General features: G+C 40.7%; 1 protein-coding gene across 1 annotated transcript in view; it reads left to right on the top strand.

The window, feature by feature from the left end:
• LAMA3 (laminin subunit alpha 3) overlaps positions 1–23,048 on the top strand; it is a gene marked incomplete at its 5' end in the record, with an annotated part of 119,417 nt that overhangs the window by 56,341 nt on the left and 40,028 nt on the right. Inside the window, 18 exons of the mRNA XM_084260250.1 lie at positions 7–149; positions 1,419–1,519; positions 1,637–1,790; positions 3,178–3,338; positions 5,486–5,594; positions 6,651–6,748; positions 9,003–9,168; positions 9,567–9,693; positions 9,773–9,912; positions 10,292–10,407; positions 10,925–11,136; positions 11,921–12,125; positions 13,827–13,971; positions 14,663–14,803; positions 16,133–16,297; positions 19,356–19,457; positions 20,407–20,490; positions 21,317–21,547. Of these exons, the coding sequence (XP_084116376.1) occupies positions 7–149; positions 1,419–1,519; positions 1,637–1,790; positions 3,178–3,338; positions 5,486–5,594; positions 6,651–6,748; positions 9,003–9,168; positions 9,567–9,693; positions 9,773–9,912; positions 10,292–10,407; positions 10,925–11,136; positions 11,921–12,125; positions 13,827–13,971; positions 14,663–14,803; positions 16,133–16,297; positions 19,356–19,457; positions 20,407–20,490; positions 21,317–21,547 (2,600 nt within the window). The remainder of the gene's footprint in view (positions 1–6; positions 150–1,418; positions 1,520–1,636; positions 1,791–3,177; positions 3,339–5,485; positions 5,595–6,650; positions 6,749–9,002; positions 9,169–9,566; positions 9,694–9,772; positions 9,913–10,291; positions 10,408–10,924; positions 11,137–11,920; positions 12,126–13,826; positions 13,972–14,662; positions 14,804–16,132; positions 16,298–19,355; positions 19,458–20,406; positions 20,491–21,316; positions 21,548–23,048) is intronic.

Below are 23,048 nucleotides of genomic sequence, written 5' to 3'. Positions count from 1 at the left end.
TGGCAGGGGCTGCTCAAAGCAAAGAGTTTGTCTTCCCACCCAGCAAGGAGCCAGCTTTTGTCACAATCCCAGGAAAAAGCTCCGCGGAGCCCTTCTCACTGGCTCCAGGCACATGGACTGTCAGCATAATGGCAGAGGAAGTCCTCTTGGTAAGAAAACAATTGAGGAAAGCAAGTGCTTGAGGGCTGTCATGATAATAATGCTCTGGAGTTACTTGCCGGGAAGAGCTGTGTAAGCAATTGAAATTTGGCACTACTAAAAAGAGTACAGCAGCAGGATATCAATCTGAAAAATTAATTATTTCTTTCCTCCTCTTTCACCTACCCGAATTTTTCTTGTGCTTCCAGACTTGCATTCTATCCAAAATCTGTACCTTCAAAGAATAAAGTAATACTAACATACAGCACAATTGGTTGAGCATAAATACTCTCAGAAGTTCATAATTCTTACATATCAGATGACATATCTAAAGCTTGGCTCAACCACAGGTAATTGAGGCTTTAGTTTCATGACAAAGATTCTTCAGAAAAGTATCCCAGGATATGCTGCATGACTGGCAAGTCATTTTCTAAATGTTTTATCCTCCCATCATTGCTGTCACTCACTGCAAAACTGAAAAAAATTCTGACAGCAGTTCTGAGAAATTGCTTGAAAAGACAAATTGTTTGAGGTCATCATTTCTGAAAAACATACTGCAATTCATATGTATGTTGTATAGGGTTAACAAGTAGCCAGTGTATTTAGCCTGGGGCACTGTTAAATTTGTGGAATACCACATCAAATGTTACTCAAGAGCTTGCAAACATATTTCTTGCTGACAGTGACAGTACTTATTGTGCTTGGGTTTTTTACTAATAACTTTGAAAAGGAATTTATTAATGACCCCAGCCCAGCATGTTCTCACAATAACAGTTTTTATAAACGAACAATAATAAGTTAATTTAAGTAGGGAAGACAGAGTAAAAATATACCAGCTTTTGAAGTGCAGCTTAGTAGATTATGTGGAATATTTTTATAAGGTCACCTGGGGTCTGTGACTCTCCCTTGCAGAGTCATGCATGGTTGAGGTGTGTGCATGAGAACTGCGCCCAGCCAGCTGCATTACCAAGCCATGGGGAGGGTCCTTTACTGGCACCGTCTTGTACAACACACAATGGGAGAGGAGCAGTAGTTTCCCTGCTCACAAGACAGCTGCTCTCATCCCATCTCTATGGAGGTATAACTACAGTTAGGAAGGCACATCCTGATGTTACTCACTCATGTAACAACAACAAAAATTCCACGTATCTTGCAGATATCCTCTGTAAAAATTATTCATGTGGTTGGTTTTGTTCATTGCTCTACCTTGTGAAAGTCTAGAGATCTTCCTTTTGCCATTTTCTGCATGGGCTTGCATTTGTTGTGCTCTCTGTTCCCAGGATTACATGGTGCTGTTACCAAGAGATTACTACGAAGCATCCGTCTTGCAGATACAAGTTACAGAGCCTTGCACCTATTCAGGACATGCTTCAACAGAGCAGTCAGTATATATGCTACAGGATAAACCAGTGCCTTGGTTTATTTTATTATTGTCATGCTGCACTTGAAAACAATAATAATCCTGTGTTTTGTTTGGGGTTTTTTTTTTGTGTGTAAGCTGCTTGGTCTATCAGCATTTGCCACTGGAACGATTCTCCTGTGTCCTTGGTTCAGAGGCAGCATACTTCAGGCATGGGGGAGAATACAGAAGGATCCCTGTGCGACAGCCGGCTCCCAACCAACCCGTGATGCCCCATATCAGTGGAAAAGAGGTCAGATTGCTGCCTGCTAATCGTAGTCCCGTCCATGCTGTTGACTATAAACCTGCTGGACTAAAACACTTGCATATTTACAGCTCAGGATTTGCAGATCTGAAATGCACTCCTAAAACAAACTGCATTTAATGCAGAACTGCGTAAACAGATTGTGTAAGCAGGTTTCTAACTGTGACCAGAGTGGACATTTCACTCTGGCAAAAGTATTAAGTAAATGAAAACTCCCTCTGCTTTAGGCATACCAGCTTGTTCAGCATACCATTTAATTGCAGCAGAAATCATGTCATGGTTTGTCAGCAGAAATAGCATGTGCACATCACTCTAAATTAAACTCTTTTTTTCCTCCTTAAATAGCTATATTTAAATAAAATATCCTCTTTACTAAAAACCAAGCAGATGCAATTATGCCACTGCTGTGGGTCCATTGAAAAGAAAACGTGTCTTTTATAAGTTATACCAGTTCTAGTTATACTAGAAGTGTGTTTGGTAAAAATAAGGTGTTTCTCAAGTCCATGATAATTACATGTAAAATGATTATGCCCTCTATTGCTGTGCTTGGCTGTTGCTTTTAAAACCACCAAGTGCAACAAGAATATTTACATGCCACAGGCCCTGGTGCTTCAACACTGATGCCTCTGCAAAACCCTGCTGGTATGAATAATTGCAGTGGAGTCAAGAGGGCTGTTGACAGAATTATTTACACATTTAAGTGTTCATAGCCTAAGGAAACACTGAGGAAAAACAGTTTAAAATGGAAAACAATTATATAGCCAGCTGCAGAAAAAAACCTCTGTAGCCACAGCACTTTCCAAGCAATTACTTTGAAGTATTTTGCATCTAATATTGTATTAACCAATTCATGCAGGTTAACCAGAAAAAAACTTGATGCTTCAGAAAGTGGCATTGTCTGTTTGTGGAAGAAGATGCTTTCACTCTCTATATAGAATCAATATACAGCACTGCTCTAGTAGGAATTATGTTTCTGGAAATTTTTTTTTCAGTGGAGAAGTAGAGTCGATTTTAATATAAGATAGCTTAGAGATGAGAGTGACTTTTTTTAGTATCATTAGAGTTTCCTCACTGGTACTTTCTACTGGGAAGAAGAGAAATAATAATATGCTCATTTCCTATGCTTACCTTACAGCCATCATAGAGCTGTTGTAATGGCAGCTGTTCCTTGAATTTGTTTGATTCTTATTAGTGGACAAAGTGATATTTAGAAGCATCACTTCCATTCTGCTGGGTGTCTTTTGCTGAGACATTACAGGATTGGCCCTGGACTGATGCTGACTTGTTGGCTTGCAGGGAGGGAAAAGGGAGTTTCCTGCAAGAAAGGGAGTAAAAAATCTAACAGCCTTTTTCTCTTTCAATGATCTTGACCTAGGTCAATGTACAGATGACCATAAATGTTCCTCAAGTTGGTCGCTATGTTCTGGTTTTTGAATATGCCAATGAAGAAGACCAGTTATATACTGCTGAGATAATAATACATAGCCCTGGACCTGTCACTGAAGGCAGAGTGAGAATATATAGTTGTAAATACAGGTAAGAATTTCTGAATCACTAAATGATTAAATAAGCATTTGGGATATAATTATACTTTTTATATGTTTTTGCTATGTAGATTTTTCAAAATTTAGGGCTATTTAAAAGCAAGTACATGATTGTCTCTGCAGAATTACAGATTTTAATTCTCTCTGTACAATCAGCTCATTAAATATTGTTACTGTCTCAGTGAACTGTTCTCCTATACAAAGGGTTACTTTTTTATATACATTCATAAATCCTCACAAGCTTTTAATCTCTGAGTCCAGTGGAAGAGCATCACTGTTGCCTACAGATGCCTGAGCTCTGTTTAGTTAAAAGTGTGTCCAAGGGCTTTGCCTATAAAAAATGTAGCAGCCAGCCTCCAGCCAAATGCTGCTTTATCCTTTTTGACTATTGAGGCTACTGGTGGCTTCAGCACTTGAGCAATTTATGGCTCAAATTGGTATTGTGACCCTGTGGATGTTTGTGCCCTTGGGAGAGCCTGCCCAGTGCCAGGGGACTACAGAAATACATCTATTTTTTTCCCGTGAGACAAGTGTTAGGCAGGCTGGAGGCTTAGGGGTAATCAGGATGAAATTGTCCAGTAAGAAAAATTGTTTTCATCAGCATGTTTTTGATACAGAGCAGAGCTGTGTGGAGCACTGACCTTGTCAGGTTATTGCTGTGAAAAAGCTCTTATTTTAGCCTGTTACATTAACACTTTGAGTCCCAAAATACTTGCCAGAAATCTTTCATTTCATTGCTTTCTTTTTTTTTTTCCCCAAACACATTTTATGGGCTAATTTTGAACATGCTTGTTTGTTCGTATGATACTTTAAGAACTTGCTCAGGAAAATACACAGAAAGCCCTTACTGCTTTATTGTAACAATGCAGTAAATTCCTTCTGCAGCCATTCTGCATGAAGCTTTTGGTCATGTTGCAAGGGAGCTGCTGTGTCGTCTTTCCTAAGCAGGAAGTTTATAAGGCTTTTCAGTTGAAAAGTAAATCAAGAAATGACATGGTGTGGTACATGCAAATAAGACTAACTTGTAGAATCAGGAATATATTATGCCAGGCCTTCTTACAGCTCTATGAGCTTTATTATTCCTAATAAAACTTCACAAGAGTTTAAAACGTCCTTAGTCCTGATCTGACCTTATTCCTGAGCTGTTCTAAACGAGAGTGACACTTCCACATCACCCGACTCATAGAGGAGAAACAGAGAAGCAGCTGTATGGTGGTTACAGCTTCTCACCCGCGGTATGCTGGCTGGTCTAGTGGGGCAGAAGTAAAGAAAAGAAATTAGAGCCTTTATATGACTTCTCTTTAGCAGAGGTGAACTGTTGCTACCTTTGGCAAGTTGCTCACAGTCCCTGAACAAGGCAGGATTGAAAGGCCCTTTTAATGTGGATTTGTCTTTACCAAAGATGTGCAGCCAACCAAAGGCAGACAGTCAGCAAACCTACATTTTTTGATTGGTATCAAGGAGTATCTCGGTGCACAGACAGCTTCCTAAAAGCAAGACTTGCCCAGCTGCCACTCTGTGGGTGAGAGCTGCAGATCCACACCATCAGTGGTGCATGTCAGTTGTGGGAAGTAGCGGCTGGTGTGTGTTGGCACCACAAGGAGCATGGTCCAGACACTGGATGTTACACACTGTGTTACCCAGCTTGGAAACCTCTGCAGAAAGCACGTATGTCTGTCTGTCTGTATGTAGTGAGGCACAGGCACAGGTTGCCCAGAGAAGCTGTGGCTTCCCTCTCTGTGTGAGTGTTCAAGGCCAGGTTGGATAGGGCTTTGGGCACCCTAGTCTAGTGAAGGGTGTCCCTGCCCATGGCAGGGGGTTGGAACTAGATGGTCTTTGAGGTCCCTTCAAACCCAAACCATTCCATTATTGCACTTAAGCAGTAGCTCAAATGGAGATCTGAGCCAAGATCTGGAGATTAGGGCTCTGGGTATGTCAGCCCAGAAAGGCCAAGCAGTATACCATTCCTTTGTCTGCCTAGCGAGGATTCTGCATGTATACCAAGGGTCAAAGATAGTTGCTACTTAGGATTCAGCAGGATGGCAAGGCACCAGCGGGGAGGCTAGCCAAAATCAGGCAATAGCCTAAACAATGTGTCAATTCCAACAGGCTTATTTTTAATCCTTCTTTCTGTCTCAGTTTCCTTTGTCGCAGTGTTGTAGTTGATGACAGGAATCGTATTGCAGCCTATGACCTTCTAGCAGATACAAAGATACATCTTAAGGCATCATCAATTAATTTTCTTCTGGTAAGTTAGCATTTTCTATTCCCTCTTGTAATATTTGCTTCCTGAGTGGGTAAGGAGAGATACATTTCTCCCCATGTTCACATACAGTATGGTAATGTGTTCAATTATATATATTAGATTCTTGAAGATGTTTATATTTACTTAGAGAATACAAAACCTGATCAGTTTCAAGGGTAAACAGAAATTTGACTTTCTTGGCAAGGGTTTTCCCAACTCTCTTGGGCTTTATTTCATGAAATTTCATGAATTTACATTTTAAATTAAAAAATGTCTGGTAGCTTTTATACTTAATTATTTTTTTAAAATCGTTCACTTTTCTTAAGTCCTCAAAGCCCATGTGGGAGGTTTCTGGGTGTCATACAAAATTTAGGTAATAAATGCATCCTTTATTCCTTAAATACCTTGACTAAAAAAAGCCTGCACTGCCCTCTTTTGTCCACACCAAGATTACATTTTTCTGGACACAGGATTTTCTTCTGTGTTGTTTCTATTTTCCATTTTAGAAACACAAAATGAGTTCCACGATTAAAATCTACAGTTGAAACCCAGCTATAGACATAAAGCAGTTTCATGGAACTATTAGGATTAGCAGCTGATACATGCTTTCTTGATTCCATGAGGCAGTGTTCAGTGTGAAATCCTGGTATCACTGAAACTCACTGCTACGGACTTTGTGGAAGCAAGTGTTTGTGCTTGCATTTCAGAAGGTCTAGGAATTCCCCCAGGGTCCAAAAGACTTTTCCCTCCCACATCCATGTGCTCCTTGCCTAGCTTCTGACCCTGCGAGAGCTAGTCTTCTGTCCTTCCCATTGCCATACATATGTTTTAATTTATTCAACTTCTGAACAGCCAGCATTTCCCTGAGAAGGCCACTCAATACTGAAGCAGGTGCAGGCAGGTAAAGGAGTCCAAAATCTTGTTGGGAAGTCCATGACAGAGCATGTCTTTGGGCTCAGGTCCTCCCACACTAAAAATCAGGCTTCGTTCTTCCTGTCCAGGCCTGACCCTGTTATTGACAGTATTATTTGTTAATTGTGCCTTGTGCTTATTTTTCAGCACAAGGTCTGTATTATACCAGCTGAAGAATTTTCTCCTGAGTATGTGGAGCCTAAAGTACAGTGCATAGCTACTCACGGGAGTGCCCATGATGGAAGGTAACTTGCTTGGGTTTATCCTTCCTGTTTTCCAAAGGCAACCTTGAAAGGCAGACTAAGTGGGGTTGTAACTGTTTTGAATAAACCTTTGCTCGGTGACTCACAGGTGACCTGAAGGCCACTTTTGCAAAGTAGTGTTTGTAAGAAAAGCTGAAGTGCTAGTGTTATCTAGACTAGTTTTGTGCAGGATTTTGTTAATGCCAGCCTCTTCCTGGCCTGCTATCTGAACTAGTGAATGCTGATGCATTTCAAAACATGCATCTTTCACACATCATCCAGTATGATAGGTGCCCTAGCTGGAGAAACACTGCTGCTTCAGTGGCCCGAAATGCTTATAGCTCCACCTGTAATTTCATTCTGCATGTCATTGCTTCAGCTGTTCCAAAATGGCTTTCACTTGTCACTAGGTAGGGGATGTGACTTCCCTTTCAGGCAGAAACCCACCAGCTCAACTTGGCAGCATCAAACACTCAACACCTAAACCCCTGCTTCACAAACAAGCCATCCACTTGTCCATCCCATTGTGGGGTCTCTATGGTAGGTGTGCCCTCAGCATCCTCCCTGCACAGCAGTGCCAGGTGATCTGTCTTCTCCACTATACTTGTATAGGACCAGTAATTAGAGCACTCCTTAGCTGACCCAGGTTGACGGCTCTTCTCTTGCTGTGAAGGTCCCAACCTGAACTTTCACTTCTCAAGTGGTCAGGTTTGGGTTCTGCAGAGCACTTGCTCTCTGAAGCTATTTCCCTTTCCGTATGTATTATTCTTTGCTCCAGAGAGGAACTTCCACTGCAGCTTCCAAGTTAGGGAGCCCCACATCTCGGCTTCTGTTGCACTTCCCAGGATATCCCTTGTGATGCTTCTCCTAAGGCTTTCTTCCTGCTGATTTGGCAATGGGAAGGGCCTCAAGGGAAAAATAAATGTCATTTGCAGAACTTCAGAAGCAGAAAGAGTCAGTGGCTAGGTTTAATAGTTTCCCAGACGATAGCTTCTAACATAACAGCTGAACTGAACAGCAGAAAGATCCGAATGGTAAACTGGATAAAAGCATGTGACTGTACTTGGCCTCCAAGCATGCGTATCATTGAGTCGCGACTTCAATTGTCCTGCTCGGAGTGTGACAACTGAGAGCAACTTTCTAAGAGTGAAGATACTACTCCTCACACCAAAGCCATTTTGCATTCCTGGGCACATATATTTCGAGTAAAATAGGGGAAAGAGGCTGGCTGAAGAAACAGGACTTAAGATAAAGCTAATGTAGAATTTTGTACCTTTTTTTTACTTTGTTTTCCTGTTGTGGTGTTTTTTTCCTCTCTCGTTATGTTTGCATTGTTTACGTTTTATGTTCTGTTATTGAGGCCATTACCTGGCAGCACTTTTGCTTTCCTGAAAGTGTTAATTATTCACAAAGTTGAAAGGTGCAGAGTCTTGGCTCAGCGTGACAGTATTACAAGCGGATGCTGCATGTGATTTCCCACACAGGTCTGGCAAACACATCTCAATCCTGGCCCTGAAACTTAATTGCCCTTCCAGTTCTGTGCCCATCTTGAGCAAAGATTAATCACTGTCTGTTGAGTACTTAGGAGAAATGTACAAACACTAGCAGGAAACTCCCCAAAAACATTTTCTCCTGCAGTCTTGGAAAATACTTCTCCCAGGAAAGTTCTTGAGAACTAAATATAGTTAAGAATAAATAGTTAAACACAGCAGTGAATGAATAAGGATGCTTTCAAGGAGCACTGCTATTTATTTTGGCTCCAATTCTACAAATATTTGAGTGTATACTTAACTTCTAAGTACTTAAGTAGCCCCATTGACTTCAGTGGTAAAACTTGCATGTTTAAAAGATACACCTATGTAAATATTTGTAGAACTGAGAATTTGGCGTTAGTACAGAATGTGGTGAATGTAACTAACTGGATTAACTAAAGCTTATTTAATTTTTTAACACTGGCTTCCTGTAGGTTTCATCCTCCTCAGCAATTTTTTTTCCATTGAAACTGTTCAGGTTATTGAAATTTTGAGTTAATAAAATCAATTGACATATTTTTCCCTTTATGAATTAAATCCTTACCTCTTGTTTTCATTTACTTTCTGATGTTTTACATAGAACCCAAAGGGTAACTGGTTACTATTGCATCATTAATTGTAATATGATCTAATAAATTGAATTTTGTGAGTCAACTGCTTTTCTTTTCGTGATGCTTAAGAAAGTCTCCTGGCCCCAAGAGTAATTACTATAATTTTGTGTTTAGTGCAACATGCATTCCATCAGTGTATGAAACACCACCAGCAGCTTTGGTTTTGGATGCACTTAAGGATGGGAAAATTTCCGAAGTACAGAGGAATATACTGTATGATCCACTGAGTGCCCCTCTGCCCTCTGACTCAGTTAATGGAGTCACCTTGACACCGTTACAGGTATCTCATATTTTGAAAACTTTGTTTCCTAAGTCACAAAGTATGTTTAGTAAAGTTAAAATATCTTTAGTAAGTTAAACGGATGAAGCACTTTAAGAGAATCAAAACTGAAATATGGCAGACTGAGTAAGCCACAAAGTTGATACACAGGAAGAAAACCAAAAGCTTCTTTCTAAACTATGCAGTAGTCTGACAGATTGCAGAAGAATGTTAGATGTGCTTGGCATGCAGATAGGAGCATGCAGTTGTAATGCCATATTCTTTGAAGTTATTTAACTTGCTGAGAGATGCTAAGCCCCCTCTCTTTCATTGCAGGTAGGTGGCACCGAGCACAGCTCATAACCCCAAGAATATTTCACAAAACAAATACGCTATCAGAGCTGATCTTGTTTCTGCAGAACCAAATTACGTTGAGTGGCAGAGTGCCTGGCTTGGGCAGGTACGTGTTTGTGGTACATTTTCATCAGCCAGCACACCCGGTGTTCCCCGTGCAAGTGCATGTGGATGCAGGACGCGTGTGGTCAGGTAAGCATCTGAATTTGATCTACCCCCTTTCCTTTCTCAGCATTTTGGCACATGTGGCATTATGTGTTTTTTCTTCTAGGTTTCTTCAATGCTTCATTCTGCCCTCACACCTCTGGCTGTCGGGATCAGGTGATTGCAGAAAACCAAATTGAGCTTGACATTTCTGAACCTGAGGTCTCTGTGACAGTGACGATACCTGATAGAAGAACACTGGTTCTGGTACGTTAATTACATAAATGTACTTGAAAATGTTATTCTCAGTTTCACCATTCATTTAGAGATAGATGGAAAGATGAAACCCAAAAAGAAAGAATTGGTCGTTTAATACTGCATTTCAAGTTTTTAGGTTCTTTTGAACTTCTGTTTTATTTTAAAGTTTTAAGATATTCTACACTTTTTATTGTACACTGCTTGTAGCATCACCTCTCTGGGGAGAAGACAGGAAGTATATTTCCCCATTTTTTTTTCAGTTAAAACAGTACAGGTTTTGAGAAAGCCTAGAACGCATAATGAAGCAACATGTAAATATATAAATGCCTTAGCTTGTGTCTTTTGCTTTTGTCTGAAATATACAATTTAGCTTTCTTGTTGTTTCAAGGAAAATGTCTTAGTCGTTCCAGCAGACACCTACAGTTACAAAATTCTTGACAAAAAGACAGTGGACAAGTCATTTGATTTTATCAGCCAATGTGGAGGAAACAGTTTTTATATTGAGTAAGCATCACTTTCTAAAAAACCTGAATGTTGACAACAAGCTGGGAATTAATATTTGTTTTACTCTGTATTAAAGGCACATGTATAAAATCCCCATCGTTGTGCTGCATTAAAATACTTTTTAATGGCCCATTAAATTTCCATGAGTCATTTTTCCATTACTTTATATTGTAAATGAAATGTAAAGGCAGAGCTTTATTGCTCACAGTACAAAAGAGGAAAATCTGTGTCATCTTTCTGTCTTTGGTATTTCCATCTTTGGTATCTGGCATTATGCTTGGCATGTCTGAACTGATATGACTAATATACGCACTTGCTTTGAAAAGAATCTCTCACCTGCCTTTTCAAAGCCATTCGCCACTAATTTAATTAAAGTGTACCCTTGCATGTGTACTGATGCCATCCTTATGTCAAAGAACTGCTTTGAAGGACCCTAATTCACTGAACTACTGCAAAGCTTGCTCCTAACAATTACCAAGTGCCAGTACTTACATGGTTTATATTTCAATTTAAATAGCCCAGAAGGATCGTCAGCCTTCTGTAAGGACTCTGTGAGGTCGCTAGTGGCTTTCTACAACAAGGGAGCCCTGCCATGTAATTGCCACAGCGCCGGTGCCACGAGCCCTGCTTGCAGCCCCCTGGGAGGACAGTGTATTTGCAGACCTAACGTCATCGGCCGTCAGTGCAGCCGATGCCAAACTGGCTACTATGGATTCCCATTCTGCAAGGGTAAGTACCTGCGCTTGGCACCTGACCCGACCTGATATTTAATTCTCTGATTTGACTGCATAGGTTCTGCTGAAAGCTGTCTTAGGTTGAGGATAGCATAGCTTTTGGTTTAAGGCAGAAGTAGTCACATTCCCTTAAAGAAAACCTACTTCACAGTGAAGTGTGCCTTCCCGTGGATTGTCTGGTCAGGTACAGTAGGCTTTCTACCAGTTATACTGGCTAAAATCCATATTGCCACTCTTTCAGTCAAATGGCTTTTTCTGCCTGACCACTAAATCGTTTCCAAGTTATTACTGTTGTATCCCAGTTTACACCCTCAAGATTTTCCACAGATAATCAGAGAGATAGCATTCTTAATTCCTCATATTCTGATGTTATTCTTAATAACACAAACCCACTTCTAGGTTAAACTGACAGTCCTCAGCTGCCTTCCCAGATATTATTCTCAACATTAATAAAAATAGCTTTGTAAAAGTGGTGCCCTTAACACCAAAACAAGTCAGCATTTAATCCTTGGCATTTTGGGAAGTGATTAATAATGAGTGTGGTGAAGCTAAGCAACCAATCTGTGGAAACAAGCCAGGCACTAAAGCCGTTCTTTGGAACTACTGTTATAGTCACATAGTTGGTTTCCATGACCCTGAGCTTAAAGAGAGAAGAATCACATCCTTCATACATAAAGGCATTAAGGTTGTGTGCGCTTGTTTCATATGCAAGTTCATTAAGTGTTGGTCACGGTTAAGTTGAGGTGTGGTTGACTTATAGAACATTTTCTTTGACCTAGTATGCAACTGTGGGCAGCGTCTTTGTGACGATGTGACTGGTAAATGCATCTGCCCTCCGCAAACTGTGAAACCAAAATGTGAAGAGTGCAAGGACCATTACTTCAGCTATCACCCTCTTGCTGGCTGCGAGAGCTGCAACTGTTCCGAAAGAGGAGTTGCTAACGTGGCAAGCCCAGAATGTGAAAAAACCAACGGGCAATGCAAGTAAGTTTGGGCCCTGTGTGTTGTAAATGATGCCTGGGTAGTTTGCTTCCACTGTTTGTTTTTGGAGGGGATGTGGGACTCAGCTGTTTCAGGGGCACCTGCAATATTTTAGTGGAAACCTGGTTTGTGTGGGTAGCTAATGGTGGCAGTCTTTTTGCCAGTGACATGCCATGTCACTCATGGTAAGTCACCAAATCTCTGCCTAGCTCATGTGACTTAGCCAGTTCCAGTCAGTGTATTGTATAAAGTGTATAGTGTATTTTGTATCTCCTAATGCACTCCCAATCTGACTAGTCTCTGCTTTCCTTTTCCCCATACAAAACAAAATAAAATGACAATTAATACTATGTAAAAATTGAAAATGCAGTAAAATTCTAATACATCAAAGGAGGGGCTTAGCACACCTACTTGAGTAAAATTGAGGGTAATCTTTGCAGCCATAGTCACATCTTTCAGTTTCAGTGAATAGCTGTATTGCCTGATTCGAACTGTGATATTTTTCACGTGCAGCCTAATTGGAAATATCAAAGAAATGGCAGCTTACTGGTAAAAAATATGACATTTTGCAAATACTTTTGGACTGATTGCTGAAGCATGTATCTAACTCCTACATCCTGATTAATGCTTTTCCTTCTGTGGATTACATAAGTTCAAAGTCCCCATCCAGCTCGGTTATCTGTGTGTGAGGGTAACGTATTCATGGAGACTCTGAGAAACCTCACCCATTGTTTGGTAAATTAATTGCTTTCACATACTGTGTCCACATACTGTTACTGTTTATTTCCGTTGCATTCATAGTGTTAGTGCACATAAGACTTTGGTGCTGAGAGCCAAAGGAGACCTCACCAACTTGCCAAGACTTTTAAAAATTATCTTATTGCAACTGAAATGTAAATATGTGGATGGTGGTGGTGGCAAACAGCCTTTATATATGGAACCTTACTCTCTTGAGACCTGCTTTGGCCTGGTACAGACAGTTTAGCAGCATAGACAGGAGGAAGGGATCATCAGACCTACATTTTCACAAGTTTTATCAGACACTGCAAGTTTGTTGTAAAGGTAGGATGAAGTAGCTGCTGCCATGGAGATTTCTTACTTACCTAAAGCCTTGTTCATTCATAGTTTGGTGGTAGTTTTTGCATCTGCTGCACTTCACCTCAACAAATTCAAGGCACTCAGTCTTCACTGTGAGAAAAGTGGATTTTACCCTTTGTGAACAGTTGTAAACTAACCCAAAGCTTGTTCCAGGTTCAAGTGCCCATAATTATTCATATGTCTGGGATTCTCCACCTTTTTATTAGCAGGTGAATGCATTGAGTGCCAGTCACATCCTCCAGCTGTAAATCTTGCAGCTCTGCTTACCTGTGTGTAATATCCATATTTCACACCTTGGTGTGCAAAGTAGTTCTGCACTGTGAGCACTGAATAGCCACAGAAGTGTAATGCTGTTGTGAGCATTTATTATCCTTCAAAATAAAATCCATTCCAAATCAGTTCCATGACCATTTAAAACACCTCATCATCCAAATCTGAGAACAACACGAACCTGCTGCTGTTTCTCCATGGAAATCATAAAGTTGAGTCATAGCTGTGCAATCACTTCAAAGATCCACCTGCCATTTGTTTTAATCTTCCCTTCCCCATTCCATTCCTGCCTCCCCTGTTGACTCCCTCCTCCCCTGTGTTTGTTTATTGATAAAGATGCAAACCAGGAATAAAAGGACGGCGATGTGATCAGTGTGCTCCCGGCACTTACGGTTTCCCAAACTGCATTCCATGTAACTGCAACAGGGATGGAACAGAACTGGGTGTTTGCGATCCCCGGACAGGAATTTGTCTCTGCAAGGTCAGATAAATCAAATAACTTCTTCATTCATAAGCATTGTTTGCACATCAGTGACTATTTTTTATATATAGGGGTGAACGAAGTGAGTTTTTTGCCATTTTTTAACAAGATCAATACCTGTCAGTCATACAGGCAGTCTTAGGCTTTGAAGGGTGTTGGAGAGCTCCAGAGTAGATGGCTGTTGGTTCACTGAAGCAGTCTGTACCCTGCACAGATCCGCTTTATGCCTCTGTATCTTGGCTTTTGGATATTAACCAGGTCCCGTGCTTTTTTTAGCCATAATATGTCAGTTGACATTTCACCACATCATTATATCCAGGAAGTCTTTTGTTCTGATCTGCATAATTAAATGTGATAAATGTGAACTTTCACAAGTGACCTTTTATATTGTAGGTTTGGAAAAGCCAGCAGGAAGGTTTTGGCAGGGAAGTTACCAGCTGTCTCTGACTAATATTTATTACTCAGTGGTTCACTTTATAAACTGAAAAGACAGCTCATAACTAAGATAATCTCCAAGAAGTCAGTTTTACGTGCATTTTGAATATGGTGTATCCAATCACAAATTTTCATTCATGTTTCCATGCATTTAAATAAATCTTTCAGAAGAATTGTTTAATCTGCAGGAGGTTTCAGGGACCTCACCAAAACCAAAAGGAAAGCCCTGAGATTTCTTTCATCTATACCTTAACAGGAGAACGTGGAAGGTACAAAATGTGATACTTGCCGACCAGGATCCTTTTATCTGGACCCTTCTAATCCCAGGGGATGCACCTCTTGCTTTTGTTTTGGGGCAACCAGCAACTGTCGCAGCACAAATCATCGTAGAACCAAGGTGCATCCAAGACTTCTTTTCTTTGCTCTCATGAACCTACAGTTATTCTGTTAAGGAAATGCTAGATTCCTTCCAAAATTGAAAATATATTTTGTTGGTTTCTAAGGATGAGAACTATTCTGCAAACAATAGTGCAGATTTATTGCAGCCTTGTTAAGATTTAGGTGGTTAGATTTCAGCAGAAATGTCCCTTTTCAACTCTTTATTTACAAATCACTAGTTGGACTGAAGTTGAGCCAGCTGCCTATTACTTTATTTTCAGACATTAGTTTGTTATCTCTTTCATGATGCTTTGATAATCACATGTCATTTTACATGTATATATCATAGATGCACTTTGAAACCTAAACAATATGTGATAGTCTACAGAGGTTGTAAAAATTGTCTTTCTTCCTTCCCTATAAAAAGACATGACATCAAGTGTGAGAAAATAAGATAGATTTTTAGTAGCATAAATGAATGATAAGATGGCTGAAGACTGAAAAAAAATCAACCCAAAACCCCAACAACTGCCTGAAACAGTGCCAGAGACGGAAAAGAGAGAAGTAGAGTCTTGGAATGATGGATGAGGAGTTGAGTTTAGGCTTAGACATAGACTCGATGCAATCCAGATTGTGGTACTTTACTGCTTACAAGAAAAGGATGAAAAAGCAGGCCCCAGTGAAGTCAGTGGGAAACTTCCATTTGTTTTAGAAAAATTTCCTCTAGTGATTACTTGTCCTCACCAAAGACTGTTTTTGGAAAGATGTCTGTCTTTTTGCTCCACTGCTCTGGCCAGCCAAGGGCAACCCACTGCAGTGTTCTGGTATATATGCATTATGCTTTCTTTCCCCCAGCATAATGATAAATAAAAGGATGTATGGTCTTTTAGCCATGTGCAGTTAAGAGCCAGAATATTAGGCTACATTGCCCGCCTGCCCAAAATATCCTGCCATGTCCCCTCCCTCCCAGTTAGCCTACCACAACAGTCTGCACTCTTTTACATTAGTGTCCTTGGTTTAATTTTGGAATGGACTTTAAAAAACACCTCCAAATTATATCCTTGTGTACACAATTCCTAGTCACCCCCAGAAGGCGGAGTTTAGTTTGCAGGTGACAAACCAAATGCCTGCATCCCAGGTAGCTTTGGCACATCTGTCCCACTTCTAACACTCTCTTTTGAGATCCTTGCAACAGCCATCGTGTAAAGATTTTAAACTGGCTCTGAAGGGATTGAATTTAATCCTAAGGGAATTTTAGAGGCTAAACAGTTCCTCCTCAATACTTGGTGCTGGTGAAGTTTAATAAATGATGAGACAAGCTTTTATTTCCTTTATGTATTTTCATTAGTTTGTGGACATGAGGAACTGGCGCTTGGAGGCAGTGGATGAAAATATTGACATTCCAGTCACTTTCAACCCAGTCAGTAATAGTGTAGTGGCTGATGTTCAAGAATTGCCTGCTTCAGTGCAGAGTTTGTACTGGAAAGCACCACCGTCTTACCTGGGAGAGAAGGTAAATGACACCTTACTCATCTGTTTTAATAATATGTATTCATTTTTTGCCAGCATCATTGATAAAGAGTCTCATGGAATTTTTCTTAGATATATTTCTCTCTTCCCTCACAAGATTTTTACCTCTCTTAACTGTCATGCCAGGAATCACAGCATTTTGCTTCTGAGTACAGTGTTAACATTATAACCAAAACCACAGAATTAATCATCTTGCTTGGTGCCAGGGAGGTCTTTATGTGAACAGCATGGTCAGGAGCTATGGTTCAGGTATCTGGTCCCTTCAGCCGCTTTTCTGAAACCCAGAAAATGTTGAGCTTGTTAATGTGCTCAGGTATCCTTTAGGCTCCTGAGAGTGTCACCTGGGTAGGTTTCCAAAAGAGTAGAAGGTGATGACATGCTCAGTGCATGGAAAACCCCCACCATTTGCTTTCCGTATGATGTTTGGGAAGAACAGAACCTGGTTTTCTTATCTTTGTGTTCTTTGAACCACTTGCTGCTCTTTCTGCTCAAGTGGGAGCTGTCTCTTGCTCATGCTCAATAGCTATCAGCATTTCATCCTAAGGATCACACTAGCAAATGGACTTTGCTAGGGTGGCTTGAGGGCCCAGAGCAGCAGGCTCTTCCTGTTGGCAATTCTGACAGTGGTGATGGCTGCCAGCCAGTTGCAAGGCACACCAGCTTTTCAATTCCAATCTTACTGTCACACAAGTGAAAACAAATGGGATAGACACAACAGCATTAAAGAGAGTACAATTTTTGAAGTTCCTCCTAGCCATAATTGCAAGGACTAGAGCAGTATTTTTCACTCTGCTCTCCTATGCTCAGAGGTGGGTATCTCTTGGTTGAATAGCACGTTTAGTCAGGGTGCTTTCTGTTAATGTGAGAAGTTCTTGTTTCAATGTCCACAAATTAGGAAGAAATTCTTTACTGTGAGGGTGGTGAGGCCCTGGCACAGGCTGCCCAGAGGGCTGCCCCCAACCTGGCAGTGTTCAAGGACAGGTTGGATGGGGCTTTGGGGACCCTGGGCTAGTGGAGGGTGTCCCTTCCCATGGCAGGGCGGTTGGAACAAGGTGATCCAACACAAACCAGTCTGTGATTTGTATGATTCTAGGATTATTTTTCAAACAAATTTCTTGACAGAGCATGCTTATCTACTACAGTGTCAAACCAAAAGGACTTTTGCTTTTCCCATAACAAAATATCAAGCAAGCAATAGCCCATTTTAGGCACAGCCATTACAAACAGTGCTGAGTTTTATGTTGTATGTCACAGTGTCTAAGTAGGCATGCTGTGACTTGTTTCTATTTACAGTGACAACACAGTAAATAAAATAGTTCTACTTTTGGCCCTGCTTTCATTGTACACTGTGTCTAAGTGTATACTTTAGCACTGATTGTACTGTAGTTGTGACCCCCCGAAAAATGTACTCTTGTTACTAGTTTTACATGCTCATACATTTACCAGTCATTCATATTATTGCATTCTGAAAATGTCAGCTTTTGGTCTACTTCCAGTGATAGCACCTCTCCTGGAAAATGTGAAGGAGCATCAATATTTAGCAGAGTATATTTCCTTTCTTCTGTCTTTTGTTTATGAAGTTAAAAGGGAATCAAATACAAAATCCTTAGCAGAGAAGAAACTAACAGCCATTCAGAAATTCAGATCACATCATCCACATTTTCTGCTTCTATGTATTTTAACGTTCTATTTAATATTCTTAATGTTAGAAAATAAACTTGTACATATAGAATACAGAGTGTAGTCTATAAGAGCAATATTTTTCCATTTTAAGAAAAATCATTAAAAACCAGTAACATAACAGCGTGTCATATGGTGCAGTCCTAAAATGTGTGTTAACCAGGAAATTAATTAGCTCTAATATGAATTTTCTTGTATTTTTTGAAAAAAAACCCACCCCCCACCCCCCCCCCCAACAAACCTAAACAGGGTTGCTTTGATTGTGTTGGCAAAATATAGCCAGTGTTCCAAATGATGCTTTCGAAAACGCAGTTGGCTAAAGATAACATTAATTACAGCCCTGTGAGCCGAGGAACAAATTTAGTCCTGAGATGTCTGTGCTTTGTTTGTAATTCATCAAAGTATATGGGAAGGGGTAGAGGGAAGGCTGGTGCTTTCCTGCAGAACACCAAAACCTAACAAAGCTGTTCTTCCCCCCATGAAAAAAACATGGCATAAGCATAAGCCATGAAAGCAAACAGCAAGAGGTGTAAACCAGCATAGCATATCTGTGTCAAAACACCTAATTTCACCCAATACCCACAAACTTTCCTTCTAGTCCCTTCTTGGAGTGCTGTCTAGGCTGTGCTTGGAGCTTCTTTTCCTCTCAGTGTGTTTCAAACTGAGTCACTCACACACCACCCAGGGAAGCCAGATGATTAAAACATACTTGCACACATCTTGGTTATGGGCAGTGGCCTGTGTATTTTGTTGGGTTTGAGGCTGCCTGTGGTCACCTATACTTGAGCTAAAGGACTGGTTGTTTCATCTCAACGTGCAGCAACAGCCTGTTAACAGCAGATCTGATAGCAGCTGATGATATCAGTAGACGGAACAAAGATTTTCTGGTTAGATTCAGGTTTGTAGTAAGGTTGGAAAATGCTGGGCCGTGCAAGACACCTTTAAACATGCTTAGTCTGACTTCTTTTTATCCATGGGCACTGCTACTTTCATTGTCTTATATCTGCCCTTGGTCAGCCAGATCTGTTATGTAGAGTCTGGGGAAGAACAGTGTTCATTTGAGCAGGTGATTTCTCCTTGACCACAGACGGCCAGATCCCAGGTATGAAAAACAAACAAAAAGCCCCAGTGCAGAGAACGGTAACAGGTACATCTCAAACGATGATGTCAGGTACACAAAGTAAACAAATTAGAGAGCAATTTCTTCCAAGCAACACATATTTTCATATTTTAGCTAAAGAGCAAGGAGTAAATATATTACTTGCAGTGCTGGAAGGTGGGGGAGGCTTGAATACAAAGTTGTAGTAATATCAAGCGGTTAGTGCAGTGACATAACTCTGGTCTTGCGCATTTTGTTACAGCTTTCTTCATATGGTGGCTTCCTAAGTTACCAAGTGAAATCATTTGGCCTACCTAGTGAGGGCATGATGCTTCTGGACAAGAGACCTGATATACAACTAACAGTAAGTTTTGAAGTGTTATTTTTCCTTTCAAGCAATACCAGTACCGTGATTTTTTTTCTGTAACCTCACAACTGTGGCAAAACATGCTCCTGTAGTGTGCTTACCTTTTATAGCAACTTGCTACATTTCTATAAAAGTGATTTTGCTGTGTTTTGCTCAGAGCCCTCAACATGCCTATCTCTATCGCCAGAGTAACATCTTATTAAACATAACTGACTTGAGAGCAAATAAAAAAGATAAACCAGGATTTTTTCTGTAAAAATGCACCTGTGGGGGAAAAAAATTGATTAATGCCTTCCACACTTGTCAACAAGTGTGTCCTTAACTCTTCAAAATATGTCCTGGATCAATCTCATTTACTGAGAGAATTTTCTTCTGCATATAATTAAGCATAGTCTGCAAGGGACTGATGTAAAAATGCATTTTAGATTAACTTTTTTTTTCCTTTTTTAAAATTTCACTGCTTTAGGGCCAAAAGAAAAATACTTTACTCTGTTGAAATTCCCAAGGTTGTTTCTTCAGACAATAGGAAATACTAATTCAGTATTCCAGGATTGTTATTGGATAACATGCCTCATAAAGTGCTATGGCAGTATCCGAAGTTTGTACACCAGGTTGCAAAGGACAGTGTTTGAGAATCCAAAAAACTTTCTTATTCAAAAGTTATAACTAGTTCCTTTGAAAACTGGTCAGCATTAATTCAGATCTGTTGGTGTTTCATTTTAAAGCAAGGTTGTTAGTAGACAAAAGCAGTGAAAACCCTGCTGACACTAAAACACAGTGCTTGCTATACCACTTTGCTGACAAATTGACCTGGTTTTCTTAGCATTACTTAGGTTTTTCTCCCCCAAAGAATAGGATGAATGTGCTTGACCAAATTTTACTGCATCTGACCACTTTACTGCAAAAAGTAGTGAAATGGCAATGTTCTATCCTCATTCTCACGTAGGGGCGGCAAATGAAAGTTGTTTATATGGATCCAAACAACCCACTGCCTGACCGTCAACATTATGGCCGTGTGCAGCTAGTTGAGGTAAGAAATGAAAATGGAATGGCCTTCCCTTCTCCTCCCAGTGGCACATGAAAAATCTGTAGGTGGTAAGTGCAGAAATACTCAATACTTGATAATGTGAGTGAGTATGAAATTAAATACTATAGACCTTAAAAATAAACACCGCTTTTTTCCCTGTCTTTACTGGCACATTGAATCTAGATTTTGGTTCATGCCACCTAATTTTAGTACCTCTAAGTTAGGCATCTTGTTGAATTTAGCCCTTAGCCCTGACTCCAGGGCCAGTGGAGTAATGCTGAATCAGTCATCAATGGAAGATGATTCATTGCAGCCCCAGACTGTACTTAATAGGGATGGAATGAACTGTTACCTGTTTTCCTTGGTGCTTAGCTACCTAGTTTAGAATGGATATATTACCAGCACAAAAGCATGTGAAGGCAGCCCTCGAAAGGTTGGATTTCTGGGACTTTGTTTGCTTTTAAAAATAAAAGCATTTTCCTCCACCCTTTTTATATTTTGGTGGGTGATGCCTCAAAGAAATTTGAGTGAATGAAGACGAACTTATATGCTGCTTCACTCATTCATACCTCTAACCCATACATACCTTGCAAAGTAAGGAGTACATCCTTTTTTATGCTCATTATGCCTTTTCCCACCTATCCTGTGCTTACATTCATTATGTTTCTTTCCCTAACCTCTGTTTCACCCCACACCACTTGGCAGTGCAGGGCTCTGTTCCATGGGGGTTTTCTTCCTGTCATCCTGCTTTCTTTGCAGATGTTTGGGTTTGTTTTCTTTCCTCTAAGAAGCTGCAGTACTGTGCTCATTTTGTATCCTTAATGTGCAGGGAAACTTCAGGCATGCCGGCAGCAATAACCTGGTATCCAGAGAAGACCTGATGAAAATCCTGTCTAGACTGGATGGCTTACACATCAGAGGCCTTTACTTCACCGAGAGTCAGCGATTAACCCTTGGTGAGGTTGGGCTGGAAGAAGCCACCAGCACAGGAAGCGGCAGCATTGCCTACAGTGTAGAGACATGCTCCTGCCCTCCAGGGTACGCTGGTGACTCATGTCAGGTAGGAAGTGTTTGCCTCCATGCTGTACCATTATCTTCTGCCTTGCCTGCAGCTATGCATACTGGTTTAGTTAGAGGAACAGGCTAGTTATTAGAGTAATTAAACGTGCTTCTTGTAAGCATGTGCACTTTCAATGGCTGGAATACTGTTGCTGCCTAAGAAGCACCGTAGGGTTATTCATCTCGTGATCGCTTTTGGGGAACCCTGAGTGTCATTTTACACCTGTAAGCCACTATAATGAAGCACTGCTCAGTGATGCCACACAAGAGGCTGAATGGCCTTGGTCAATACTTACTTCAGCAGAGGGAAGGTCAAAGGTGACTTGATCGCAGTCTGTGAGACCCTACACTGGACAGGTTCCCTCATTTTATCAGGGAAAAGCACCACAAGGTCCAAGGGAAGTAACCTGAACCTAGATAATTCTGGATGCTTCCCTATTTTCCTAGAGTGACTAATGCTCTTCCTATTTTGTAGCAAAATATTTGAAAGCTAAAGTTAATATCTTTGCAAAGAATATATTTAGAGGTGTCTTATATGAAATATAATGTAAACATTGCAAAGTAATACTGGTTGTTACCTGAAGAATGGTGAAGTCCTAGCTGCAGTTGTATACCCTGTCCCTGATGCTGTTCCTGTAGCTGTAATTCTTTTTGGGTTGTCACATTCCCATGTGCAAGCACCCAAGGCAGCGGAATAAAGCACTGGAGAGATAAGCGGTGTACAAAGTACACAAAATAAGAGGAATTACTCTCTCAGAAAACAACCCAGGGTTAACATAGAGCAGGAATGACTGCACTAAACCTGCATACATTTCTGAAATGAGAATAAAATAACAATATCTAGACTGGAGCAGCTCAGAGAGACTGAAAAAACCCGATGTTTATGGCTGGCTTAGGTCACAATTGTGCACCCACTGCTCAGGGCAGCTATTCGTCACCTGTCAAATACCGGTTTGGATATATTTCTAGAAACCTGTTTTTTTCACACATTTGATGTTCTGTGCTACACACAAATCGATGAGCATTGACTGAAATTCCTCCTGCCACCCCTTTGCTTTCGAAATACTGCCTTCATAAACTAAGCTCTTGGGAGTTTTTTATATAGCCTAGTGGAAACACATAGCCTAAGGAAGTGATTGAGACACTCACCTGGGTAGTTCCTAAGCCCTGTATGTTTATGCAGCGTTACTCAGGCGGTGATTTACTGTTTTAATCACGTAGCTCTGTCTGGCTGCCTTAGGTGGGGAGGAGGTGATGCATGCCACACCCCAACTGAGGTATATATTGAGCTACAGGAACCGCGGGGTTACTTGTTAACCTCAGGAGCGGCAATGTGTGCTGTACACCTTGACTCACGTATACAGCTTAAAGGTGGGGCCCATCACAGCACAGAGGCTCATTAATCTGAGTCAGAACCTGGAGAAGAAGGGAGAGTATAAGAGAACGGGTGAGCTCTGAAAGGATAGCAACGTATGTGCACAGTGGAGCTAAAGTAAAACAAT

This window comes from Gallinula chloropus (assembly GCF_964237585.1).
Source record: "Gallinula chloropus genome assembly, chromosome: 2".
Classification (NCBI taxonomy): Eukaryota; Metazoa; Chordata; class Aves; order Gruiformes; family Rallidae; genus Gallinula; species Gallinula chloropus.
The sequence above is the reverse complement of the archived record's forward strand: the minus strand, read 5'-3'. Positions and strand labels throughout refer to the sequence as shown.